We start from the raw sequence: 12652 nt of genomic DNA, 5'->3' as shown, positions 1-12652 counted from the left end.
CAATGGGCCGAAGGGCCTGTTTCCGTGCTGTATCTGTAAACTAAACTAAACAACCCCCTAGTGACCCCGCATGGACCTGTGCGTGATTCTGCCACAGACCACATTGATGTGTGCGGGTGTGTTTTCCACAGCCTGGTCGCAATGCCAGCTCCACGGTGGGCACGGCATCCTCCGCCACACCATCACCCTCCGCTGGAGAGATGAGCAGCAGTGACACAGGCACGCCCGCACAAACACCGCTCACTACCCTCACCGTCAACACACCCGGCGGCATACCCACCCCACATGGATCATCCGCTCCACTCTCACCCAAGGTCAGTACCGCCCACCCGACCGGCCCACACCCCACGCCCCATCCCATGCCCACCCCACATGGACCATCCGCTCCACTCTCACCCAAGGTCAGTACCGCCCACACGACCGGCCCACACCCCACGCCCCATCCCATGCCCACCCCACATGGACCATCCGCTCCACTCTCACCCAAGGTCAGTACCGCCCACCCGACCGGCCCACACCCCACGCCCCATCCCATGCCCACCCCACATGGACCATCCGCTCCACTCTCACCCAAGGTCAGTACCGCCCACCCGACCCGCCCACACCCACCCATACCCCACACCCATACCCCACACCCCACCCACACCCCACCGGGACCATCCACTCCAGTCTCACCCAAGGTCAGTACCGCCCACCCACCCCACACCCCCACCCATACCCCACACCCCACCGCACGCCCCATCCCATGCCCACCGGGACCATCCACTCCAGTCTCACCCAAGGTCAGTACCGCCCATCCACCCCACACCCCCACCCATACCCCACACCCATACCCCACACCCCACCCACACCCCACCGGGACCATCCACTCCAGTCTCACCCAAGGTCAGTACCGCCCATCCACCCCACACCCCCACCCATACCCCACACCCCACCGCATGCCCCATCCCATGCCCACCGGGACCATCCACTCCAGTCTCACCCAAGGTCAGTACCGCCCACACGACCCGCCCACACCCACCCATACCCCACACCCCACCCTCACCCCACCGGGACCATCCACTCCACTCTCACCCAAGGTCATTACCGCCCACCCCACCCACACCCGGCGGCATGCCCACCCCACCGGGACCACCCACTCCACTCTCACCCAAGGTGAGTACTGCCCACCCGACCCACCCCACCCGACCCACACCCCACCCATCACACCCCACCCACACCCATCGCAGCCCCACCCCACCGGGACCATCCACTCCACTCCCACCCAAGGTGAGTTCCGCTAACCCAACCCACCCCACCCATACCCCCACCCACGCACACCCTCACCCCACCCACCCACACCTTCACCCCACCCACCCACGTACCTACCCACACCCCCATCCCACCTACCCATGCCCACCCCACCGGGACCATCCACTCCACTCTCACCCAAGGTCAGTACAACCCACCCACCCCCACACCCACCCCCACCCCATCCCTCCCATCCACACCCCACCCACCCACCCCACACCCACCCACACCCCACCGGGACCACCCACACCGCTTTCACCCAAGGTGAGTACACCCCATCCCACCACAGCCCACCCCCACCCCCACCCACACTGTGTTGGTGTTGCAGGAGGAGGAGGGTTTGCGGGCGCAGGTGAAGGACCTGGAGGAGAAGCTGGAGACGTTGAGGATGAAGAGGAATGAGGACCGGGCCAAGCTGAAGGAGCTGGAGAAATGCCGCATCCAACTGGAGCAGCTGCATGAGTGGAAGCACAAGATGCAGGAGCAGCAGGCAGACCTGCAGCGGCAGCTCAAGGAGGCTCGCAAGGTGGGGGGAGGCGTGTCTGTGTCGTGTGTGTACCGTGTACTGACGTATGTGTACCTTGTGGCGTGTGCTGATGTGCGTGTGGCATGTGCTGACATATGTGCTGGGCGTGTGCTAACGCGTGCTGACGTGTGTGTGTGTAGCGTGTGCTGACGTGTGTGTGTAGCGTGTGCTGACGTGTGTGCACCAAGGTGCAGGATCAGTTCATTCCTAGGAGGAAGAAAGATTGCAAGGGGAGTAAGTAAGAGACGACCATGGCTGACAAGGGACGTCAGGGACAGTATAAAAATTAAAGCGAAGAAGTACAACGTAGCAAAGATGAGCGGGAAGCAAGAGGATCGGGTAATGTTTAAAGAACAACAGAAGATAACCAAAAAGACAATACGGGGAGAAAAGATGAGGTAGGAAGGTAAGCTAGCCAAGAATATAAAGCAGGACAGTAAAAGCTTCTTTAGGTATGTGAAGAGGAAAAAAATAGTTAAGACCAAAGTTGGACCCTTGAAGACCGAAAAAGGTGAATTTATGATGGGGAACAAGGAAGTGGCAGATGAGTTGAACAGGTACTTTGGATCTGTCTTCACTAAGGAGGACACAAACAATCGTCCTGATATAATAGTGGCCAGAGGATCTGGGGTGCCAGAGGAACTGAAGGAAATCCACATTAGGCAGGAAATGGTGTTGGGTAGACTGATGGGACTGAAGGCTGATAAATCCCCAGGGCCTGATGGTCTGCATCCCAGGGTACTTAAGGAAGTGGCTCTAGAAATCGTGGATGCATTGGTGATAATTTTCTATAGACTCAGGTTCAGTTCTTGTGGATTGGTGGGTAGCTAATGAGAGAGAAAACGGGGGATTATAGACCAGTTAGCCTGACATCGGTGGTGGGGAAGATGCTGGAGTCAATTATAAAAGATGAGATAGCCGCACATTTGGATAGCAGTAACAGGATCGGTCCGTGTCAGCATGGATGTACAAAGGGGAAATCATGCTTGAATAATCTTCTGGAATTTTTTGAAGATGTAACTTGGGAAATGGACAAGGAAGAGCCAGTGGATGTAGTGTACCTGGACTTTCAGAAAGCATTTGATAAGGTCCCACATAGGAGATTAGTGGATAAAATTAGGGCACATGGTATTGGGGGTGGAGTGCTGACATGGATAGAGAAGTGTTTGGCAGACAGGAAACAAAGAGTAGGGATTAACGGGCCCCTTTCAGAATGGCAGGCGGTGACGAGTGGGGTACCGCAAGGCTCGGTGCTGGGACCGCAGCTATTTACAATGTACATCAATGATTTGGATGAAGGGAGTCAAAGTAACATTAGCAAATTTGCAGATGACACAAAGCTGGGTGGCAGTGTGAACTGTGAGGAGGATGCTATGAGGATGCAGGGTGACTTAGACAGGTTGGGGGAGTGGGCAGATGCATGGCAGATGAAGTTTAATGAGGATAAATATGAGGTTATCCACTTTGGTAGGCAAAACAGGAAGGCAGATTACTATCTAAATGGCACCGTTGGGAAAATGGGAAGTACAACAGGAACTGGGGGTCCTTGTTCATCATTCTATGAAAGTAAGCATGCAGGTACAGCAGGCTGTGAAGAAAGCAAATGGCATGTTGGCCTTCATTTCGAGAGGAGTTGAGTATAGGAGCAAAGAGGTCCTTCTGCAGTTGTACAGAGCCCTAGTGAGACCATACCTGGAGTATTGTGTGCAGGTTTGGTCTCCAAATTTGAAGAAGGACATTTTTGCTATTGAGGTAGTGCAGCGTAGGTTCACCAGGTTAATTCCCGGGATGGCGGGATTGTCATATGCTGAGAGAATGGAGCAGCTGGGCTTGTACACTCTGGAGTTTAGAAGGATTAGAGGGGATCTTATTGAAACATATAAGATTATTAAGGGCTTGGACACGCTAGAGGCAGGAAACATGTTCCCGATGTTGGGGGAGTCCAGAACCAGGGGCCACAGTTTAAGAATAAATGGTAAGCCGTTTAGAACGGAGACGAGGAAACACTTTTTCTCACAGAGAGTGGTGCCCCCGTGTGGTGGCGTGTGCTGACGCGTCCCCCGTGTGGTGGCGTGTGCTGCCGTGTGGTGGCGTGTGCTGACGTGTCCCCGTGTGCTGACGTGTCCGTGTGGTGGCGTGTGTCGCCGTGTGGTGGCGTGTGTTGCCGTGTCCCCCCGTGTGGTGGCGTGTGCTGACGTGTCCCCCGTGTGGTGGCGTGTGTTGCCGTGTCCCCCCGTGTGGTTGCGTGTGCTGACGTGTCCCCCGTGTGCTGACATGTGCCCCCCCATGTGCAGGAGGCGCGGGAGTCTCTGGAGGCACGGGACCACTACATGGAGGAGATGGCAGACACTGCGGATGCCATTGAGATGGCCACACTGGACAAGGAGATGGCGGAGGAGCGGGCAGAGTCTCTGCAACAGGAGGCTGACGTGCTGCGCGAGAGGCTCGACGAGATCACCATCGACCTGGAGATACTCAAGCACGAGATCGAGGAGAAGGGTAGGCCCCACACCATACCCCCTGACCTCTCCGCCCCCTGACTTCCCTGACCCCTGACTTCCCCGACCCCTGACTTCCTCGACCACTGACCCCCGACCCCTTACTTCCCCGACCCCTTACTTCCCCGACCTCTGACCCCTTACTTCCCCGACCCATTACTTCCTCGACCCCTTACTTCCCTGACCCCTGACCCCCGACTTCCCTGACCACTGACCCCCGACCCCTTACTTCCCCGACCTCTGACCCCTTTCTTCCCCGACCCATTACTTCCTCGACCCCTTACTTCCCTGACCCCCGACTCCTGACCCCACCGACTCCTGACCCCACCGACCCCTGACCTTCGCAACCCCTGACTCCACCGACCCCTGTCCTCCCTGACCCCTTACCTCCCCGACCCCACTGACCCCCGACCACTTACCTCCACGACTCCACTGACCCCCGACTCCACCGATCCCCTGACCTCCCCGACCCCTGACCTCCCTGACACCCGACCCTTGACCTGCCTGACTCCTGACCTCCCCGACTCCTGACCTCTGGGGGTCAATTGGACTGCTACTGCTGGTGGTAGACTGATCTAGAAGATTAAGATGGTAGACAAAAATGCTGGAGAAACTCAGTGGGTGCAGCAGCATCTATGGAGCGATGGAAATAGGCAACGTTTTGGGCCGAAACCCTTCTTCAGACTGAAGCATTAGAAGATTAAGATGCACAGGATTAACAGTGACTTGATCATATGGATTCAGAACGAGCTCACTGATATAAGACAGCGGCTTGTGGTGGAAGGAGAATCTTCAGACTAGTGGAGTTCTGCAGGGATCTATGCTGGGACCTCTGCTGTTTGTGATATATATATATATAAATGACTTGGACATAAACAGAGACACGTTAGTTAGTAAGTTTGCAGATGACACCAAGAGTGCTGTGATTGTGGACTTTAGGAAGGCTGTCAACGTATACAGTGGGATATAGAACAGCTCCAGAAATCAGCAGAGAGATGGCAGATGGAGTTAATGTCAGCAAGTGGCAGTGCAGTGTCGGTCAGTGTTGTGTCGACAGTGCCAGGCCATGTTGTGTGGGTCAGTGCAGTGTCGGTCAGTGCAGTGTGGGTCAGTGTTGTGTCGACAGTGCCAGGCCATGTTGTGTGGGTCAGTGCAGTGTGGGTCAGTGTTGTGTCGACAGTGCCAGGCCATGTTGTGTGGGTCAGTGCAGTGTCGGTCAGTGTTGTGTCGACAGTGCCAGGCCATGTTGTGTGGGTCAGTGCAGTGTCAGTCAGTGCAGTGTCGGGCAGTGCAGTGTCAGTCAGTGTTGTGTCGACAGTGCCAGGCCATGTTGTGTGGGTCAGTGCAGTGTCGGTCAGTGTTGTGTCGACAGTGCCAGGCCATGTTGTGTGGGTCAGTGCAGTGTGGGTCAGTGCAGTGTGGGTCAGTGTTGTGTCGACAGTGCCAGGCCATGTTGTGTGGGTCAGTGCAGTGTGGGTCAGTGTTGTGTCGACAGTGCCAGGCCATGTTGTGTGGGTCAGTGCAGTGTGGGTCAGTGTTGTGTCGACAGTGCCAGGCCATGTTGTGTGGGTCAGTGCAGTGTCAGTCAGTGCCGTGTCGGTCAGTGCAGTGTCGGTCAGTGTTGTGTCGACAGTGCCAGGCCATGTTGTGTGGGTCAGTGCAGTGTCAGTCAGTGCAGTGTCGGGCAGTGCAGTGTCGGTCAGTGTTGTGTCGACAGTGCCAGGCCATGTTGTGTGGGTCAGTGCCGTGTCGGTCAGTGCAGTGTCGGTCAGTGCCGTGCTGATCAGTGTTGTGTCGACAGTGCCAGGTCATGTTGTATCGGTCAGTGATGTGTCGGTCAGTTCCGGGCTGTGTTGTGTCAGTCAGTGCCGTGTGGGTCAGTGATGTGTCGACAGTGCCGGGCAGTTAACCCACCACCACTCCCTGTGTCCACAGGCACGGACGGAGCTGCCTCCAGCTACCAGCTCAAGCAGCTGGAGGAGCAGAACGCACGGCTGAAGGAGGCCCTGGTCAGGTCAGTCTCATCCCACCCCCTCCCCCCCCACACACACGGCAAACCTCCCCCACGGGAACCTCCCCCGCACGGCAAACCTCCCCCCACAGGAACCCACCCCCACCACCTCCCTCCTCCTTCTCCCCCTTCCTCTTGGGATCCTTCCCCTCTCCCCTCTCCCCTCTCCCCTCTCCCCTCTCCCCTCTCCCCTCTCCCCTCTCCCCTCTCCCCTCTCCCCTCTCCCCTCTCCCCTCTCCCCTCTCCCCTCTCCCCTCTCCCCTCTCCCCTCTCCCCTCTCCCCTCTCCCCTCTCCCCTCTCCCCGCCCCCTTCTCCCCTCTCCTCCTTGCGGGTCTGGGGGGGGGGGGAGGGGATCAAGGGCTTTATCCACCTCCCCCCTCCCCGTCTCCCCTCTGACTTGTGACCCCCCTGCCCACTCTGCCCCTTGCCCCCTGTGGCAGGATGCGTGACCTGTCTGCGTCTGAGAAGCAGGAACACAGCAAGCTGCAGAAGCTGATGGAGCGCAAGGGCAGTGAGCTGGAGACACTGCGGCTTCACCGTGACCGGCTGCACGATGACCTGCAGCGTGCCGAGCTCACCATCGACGAGCTCAAGGAGCAGGTAACCCCCCTCCTCAAACATCCACCCCCAGGCCCCAGGCCCCAGGCCCCCAGGCCCCAGGCCCCAGGCCCCAGGCCCCAGGCCCCAGGCCCCAGGCCCAGCACAGAACCCCCAACCCAGGGTGTGTGGCAGGCAATCCCATCACTGGGTTGTCTCCACATTGATGCTGTTCATGAACCTCAACACTCACTTCCTCGTCCATCTCACACGTGGCCCTTGCATGTGAGTGTCCCCCACACTGATCTCACTGTATGTCCATCACAGGGTGAACTCACACACACACACACACTCACACACACTCACACTCTCACGCATACTCACACACACTCTCACACTCACACTCACTCTCACACTCACTCACTTTCACACTCACACACTCACTCACACTCACTCACTCACACACTCACTCACACTCACTCACACTCTCACTCACACTCTCACTCACACTCACTCACACTCTCACTCACACTCTCACTCACTCACTCACACTCTCACTCACACTCTTACTCACTCACACACTCTCTCTCACTCTCACACTCACACTCACTCTCACACTCACTCACTTTCACACTCACACACTCACTCACACTCTCACTCACACTCACTCACACTCTCACTCACACTCTCACTCTCACACTCTCACTCACACTCTCACTCACACTCTTACTCACTCACACACTCTCTCTCACACTCACACTCTCACTCACTCACTCTCACACTCACACTCGCACTCACACTCTCACTCATGCTCACACTCTCTCACTCTCACACTCACACTCACTCTCACACTCACACACTCACTCACACACTCTCACTCTCACACTCACACTCTCACTCACTCACTCTCACTCACTCACTCACTCTCACACTCACACTCACACTCTCACTCACATTCTCACTCACTCACTCTCACTCACTCACTCACTCTCACACTCACTCACTCACTCACTCTCTCACTCATGCTCACACTCTCACTCTCACTCACACTCTCACTCACACTCTCACTCACACTCTCACTCACTCACTCACACTCTCACTCACTCACTCACTCTCACTCACTCACTCACTCTCACTCACACTCACTCTCACTCACACTCTCACTCACTCACACTCTTACTCACTCACTCTCACTCACTCACTCTCACTCACTCTCACTCACACTCTCACTCACTCACACTCTCACTCACTCACACTCTCACTCACTCTCCCTCACACACTCACTCACTCTCACTCACTCACACTCTCACTCACTCACACTCTCACTCACTCACTCTCACTCACTCTCACTCACTCTCACTCACACTCTCACTCACTCACACTCTCACTCACTCTCACTCACACTCTCACTCACTCACACTCTCACTCACACTCTCACTCACTCACACTCTCACTCACTCACACTCACTCACTCACTCTCTCTCACTCACTCACTCACACTCTCTCTCACACTCACTCTCACTCACACTCACACTTTCACTCACACTCTCACTCACTCTCACTCACTCACTCACTCACACTCTCACTCACACTCACTCACTCACACACACACACTCACTCTCACACACACACTCACTCACTCTCACTCACTCTCACACTGCACCCCTCCAGTACCTCCATCCTTCTCCCCATTACCCTCTTGTTTCTAATGTAACTGGAATTGAGTGCAGGTAGATGGGACTAGGGGAGAGTAAGTGTTTGGCACGGACTAGAAGGGCCGAGATGGCCTGTTTCCGTGCTGTAATTGTTATATGGAATATCCTCGGCATTATCTATAATCCCGTTGCCACTTCATGGCCCCTTTCAGCCCATGTGAGATGTAGATTGGTTGCCATCCTGACCCCTCCTCCTGACTGCAAGATGCCAGGTCTAAACATCGATCACTGGCCTTTAACTCACTCCCACGGGTCAGATGTGGACTTGCCCAATAACTGGTGCCAGTGCCCGCTCGCCAGCTCCTGCCCAATAACCTTGTCATCTGACGTACTTTCCCACAAGGTCCAGCCTTATCCCCGTTCAAAACAATCTTCAAACTTCATGTACACAAAGTGCTGGAGTAACATGAATTACTCCAGTACTTTGTGTCTTTGTCTGTAAACCAGGATCTGCAGTTCCTTATATCTCCTTCATATGTCATTGTGATCACTCTCCCCAAACTGCTCGTCCACACAAGCACCGGTCGGGGATGGGGGTCAGGGATGGGGGGTGTGGGTCAGGGATGGGGGTCAGGGATGGGGGTCAGGGATGGGGGGGTGTGGGTCAGGGATGGGGGGTGGGGGTCAGGGATGGGGGTCAGGGATGGGGGGTGTGGGTCAGGGATGGGGGTCAGGGATGGGGGGTGTGGGTCAGGGATGGGGGTCAGGGATGGGGGGTGTAGGTCAGGGATGGGGGTCAGGGATGGGGGTCATTGATGGGGGGTGTGGGTCAGGGATGGGGGTCAGGGATGGGGGGTGTAGGTCAGGGATGGGGGTCATGGATGGTGGGTGTGGTTTAGGGATGGGGGTGGGGGTCAGGGATGGGGGGTGTGGGTCATGGATGGGGGTCAGGGATGGGGGTCAGGGATGGGGGGTGTAGGTCAGGGATGGTGGTCAGGGATGGGGGTGGGGGTCAGGGATGGGGGTCATGGATGGGGGTCAGGGATGGGGGGTGGGGGTCAGGGATGGGGGTCAGGGATGGGGGTGTAGGTCAGGGATGGGGGTCAGGGATGGGGATGGGGGTCAGGGATGGGGGTCAGGGTGGACACTGACCTGTGACCCGGCGGTACAGGTGGATGCGGCGCTGGGAGCGGAGGACATGGTGGAGACGCTGACGGACAGGAACCTAGACCTGGAGGAGAAGGTCCGCGAGCTGCGGGAAACCGTCATCGACCTGGTGAGCAGATCGTCACCCCGGCCTCCTCTCCACCAACCCCTCTCCACCCCCCCCCCCCCCGACGTGTTGACGTGTTATAGAAACATAGAAACATAGAAATTAGGTGCAGGAGTAGGCCATTCGGCCCTTCGAGCCTGCACCACCATTCAATATGATCATGGCTGATCATCCAACTCAGTATCCTGTACCTGCCTTCTCTCCATACCCTCTGATCCCCTTAGCCACAAGGGCCACATCTAACTCCCTCTTAAATATAGCCAATGAACTGGCCTCGACTACCCTCTGTGGCAGGGAGTTCCAGAGATTCACCACTCTCTGTGTGAAAAAAGTTCTTCTCATCTCGGTTTTAAAGGATTTCCCCCTTATCCTTAAGCTGTGACCCCTTGTCCTGGACTTCCCCAACATCGGGAGCAATCTTCCTGCATCTAGCCTGTCCAACCCCTTAAGAATTTTGTAAGTTTCTATAAGATCCCCTCTCAATCTCCTAAATTCTAGAGAGTATAAACCAAGTCTATCCAGTCTTTCTTCATAAGACAGTCCTGACATCCCAGGAATCAGTCTGGTGAACCTTCTCTGCACTCCCTCTATGGCAATAATGTCCTCCCGTGTTGCCGCATGTTGACGTGTTGCCCCATGTTGGCGTGTTGCCCCGTGTTGGCGTGTTGCTCCATGTTGGCGTGTTGCCGCATGTGGACGTGTTGCCCCGTGTTGACATGTTGCTGCATGTTGACGTGTTGCCGCATGTTGACGTGTTGCCCCATGTTGGCGTATTGCTGCATGTTGATGTGTTGACGTGTTACCCCATGTTGACGTGTTGCCGCACGTTGATGTGTTGCCACATGTTGATGTGTTTACGCATGTTGGCGTGTTGCCCCGTGTTGACGTGTCGCCCCGTGTTGACGTGTTGCCGCATGTTGATGTGTTGACGTGTAGCCCAGTGTTGACGTCTTGCCGCATGTTGGCGTGTTGCCCCGTGTTGACGTGTCGCCCCGTGTTGCCGCATGTTGGCGTGTTGACGTGTAGCCCAGTGTTGACGTGTCGCCCTGTGTTGACGTCTTGCCGCATGTTGGCGTGTTGCCCCGTGTTGACGTGTTGCCCCGTGTTGCCGCATGTTGGCGTGTTGCCGCATGTTGATGTGTTGCCCCGTGTTGACGTCTTGCCGCGTGTTGCCGCGTGTTGGCGTGTTGCCCCGTGTTGGCGTGTTGCCCCGTGTTGCCGCATGTTGGCGTGTTGCCCCGTGTTGACGTGTTGCCCCGTGTTGACGTGTTGCTCACCCGGCTGCAGGAGGCCATCAATGAGATGAACGACGAGCTACAGGAAAACGCGCGTGAGACTGAGCTGGAGCTCCGCGAGCAGCTGGACCTGGGGGGCGTCCGTGTACGTGAGGCCGAGCAGCGGGTTGAGGCCGCTCACGAGAGCCTGGCCGACTTCCAGCAGACCATCCACAAGTACCGGCAGCTCACCGCCCACCTACAGGTACGCTACACCCCCACCCCGAACCCCCGTCCCCGTTTTTATATTGTGTTTAGCTGTGTATATGTGTGGTGGGGGAAACTTTTAAATCACTTCCCTGTACGGGGGACCTGACCTTTTCCCTGTCAGGTCTCCGTTGTCGTTGGGGCCTAGCACCGTGGAGCAGCCTCCAACCGGAACAACCTGGGGGCTCCAGTCGCGGAGCCTGCAGACTCACCATCGTGGGGCTGGCCGGCTTCGGAGCGTGGAGAGCTGTGGTGGCCTGCGGCTGTGACCCGACTCCGGAGGCTCCAGCCACAGGTCTGGTGGACGGTGACTTCGGGAGCTCGCGGGTCACTGGTGAGAGACCGCTTTTCGGAGCTCCCGCAAAGGCAACTTCTCCCGCCCGAACTGCGGGGTTGAAAATGACCTGGAGCGGGGCCTTACATCGCCCGGCACAGCTTTAACGGCCGTGGGACCTGCTAGCGCCCGCCGGGGGCTTTAACATCGGGAGAAGAATGGAAAACAGGGGAGAGACAAGACTTTGCCTTCCATCACAGTGAGGAGGAGATTCACTGTGATGGATGTTTCTGTAAATTGTGTTGGTGTGTGTCTTGGTTCTTTTCTTGATGTATTACTGCAAAAACCAAATTTCATTTGAAGTTCAAATGCCAGTAAATAATTGTACAATTGTATAATGATATAAGGAGGTGAACCGGGAGCTGCGCTGCCAGCAGGAGGCAACGGTGGAGCGAGCGCAGGAACCCGTGCCCGAGGTCATCGACTTCAAGATCAAGTTCGCTGAGACCAAGGCCCACGCAAAGGTGGGGATGGGGGGGACATTTATGTCGGGGTCGGGTGGGGACGGGGGGGACATTTATGTCGGGGTCGGGTGGGGACGGGGGGGACATTTATGTCGGGGTCGGGTGGGGACGGGGGGGACATTTATGTCGAGGGTCGGGTGGGGACGGGGGGGACATTTATGTCGGGGTCGGGTGGGGACGGGGGGGATATTTGGGTCGGGTGGGGACGGGGGGACATTTATGTCGGGGTCGGGTGGGGACGGGGGGACATTTATGTCGGGGTCGGGTGGGGGGGGGGGGAGATACGGGTCTGGGGGGGGAGCATGAAGGGTCGGGGGGGATCTTGTGTGAACATGTCTCTCCCGTACCCACCCTGTCTCCCCCACACTGACCGGTCCCCACACTGTCTCTCCCCCTTGTGTCTCTCTCCCTGTGCCTGTGCAGGCGATTGAGATGGAGCTGCGTAAGATGGAGGTACAGGAGGCCAAGCGACACGTGGAGCTGCTGACGTCCTTCATGCCCGACTCCTTCCTGCAGCACGGAGGTGACCACGACAGTGTACTGGTGCTGCTGCTCATCCCCCGCCTCGTCTGCAAGGTAACC

The 12652-nt window shown here is 56.9% G+C and overlaps 1 protein-coding gene across 1 annotated transcript in view; it reads left to right on the top strand.

Annotated features, from left to right (window-relative positions):
• The window catches only part of dctn1 (dynactin subunit 1), an 87285-nt gene that overhangs the window by 59045 nt on the left and 15588 nt on the right, over positions 1-12652 (top strand). The window contains exons 8-17 of the mRNA XM_033046497.1: positions 132-271; positions 533-575; positions 1619-1816; positions 4111-4315; positions 6250-6328; positions 6767-6926; positions 9690-9794; positions 11079-11270; positions 11954-12070; positions 12494-12646. Coding sequence (XP_032902388.1) covers positions 132-271; positions 533-575; positions 1619-1816; positions 4111-4315; positions 6250-6328; positions 6767-6926; positions 9690-9794; positions 11079-11270; positions 11954-12070; positions 12494-12646 — 1392 coding nt within the window. The remainder of the gene's footprint in view (positions 1-131; positions 272-532; positions 576-1618; positions 1817-4110; positions 4316-6249; positions 6329-6766; positions 6927-9689; positions 9795-11078; positions 11271-11953; positions 12071-12493; positions 12647-12652) is intronic.

This window comes from Amblyraja radiata, chromosome 1 (genome assembly GCF_010909765.2).
Source record: "Amblyraja radiata isolate CabotCenter1 chromosome 1, sAmbRad1.1.pri, whole genome shotgun sequence".
Lineage (NCBI taxonomy): Eukaryota > Metazoa > Chordata > Chondrichthyes > Rajiformes > Rajidae > Amblyraja > Amblyraja radiata.
This window is presented reverse-complemented; position numbering and strand designations above follow the sequence as displayed.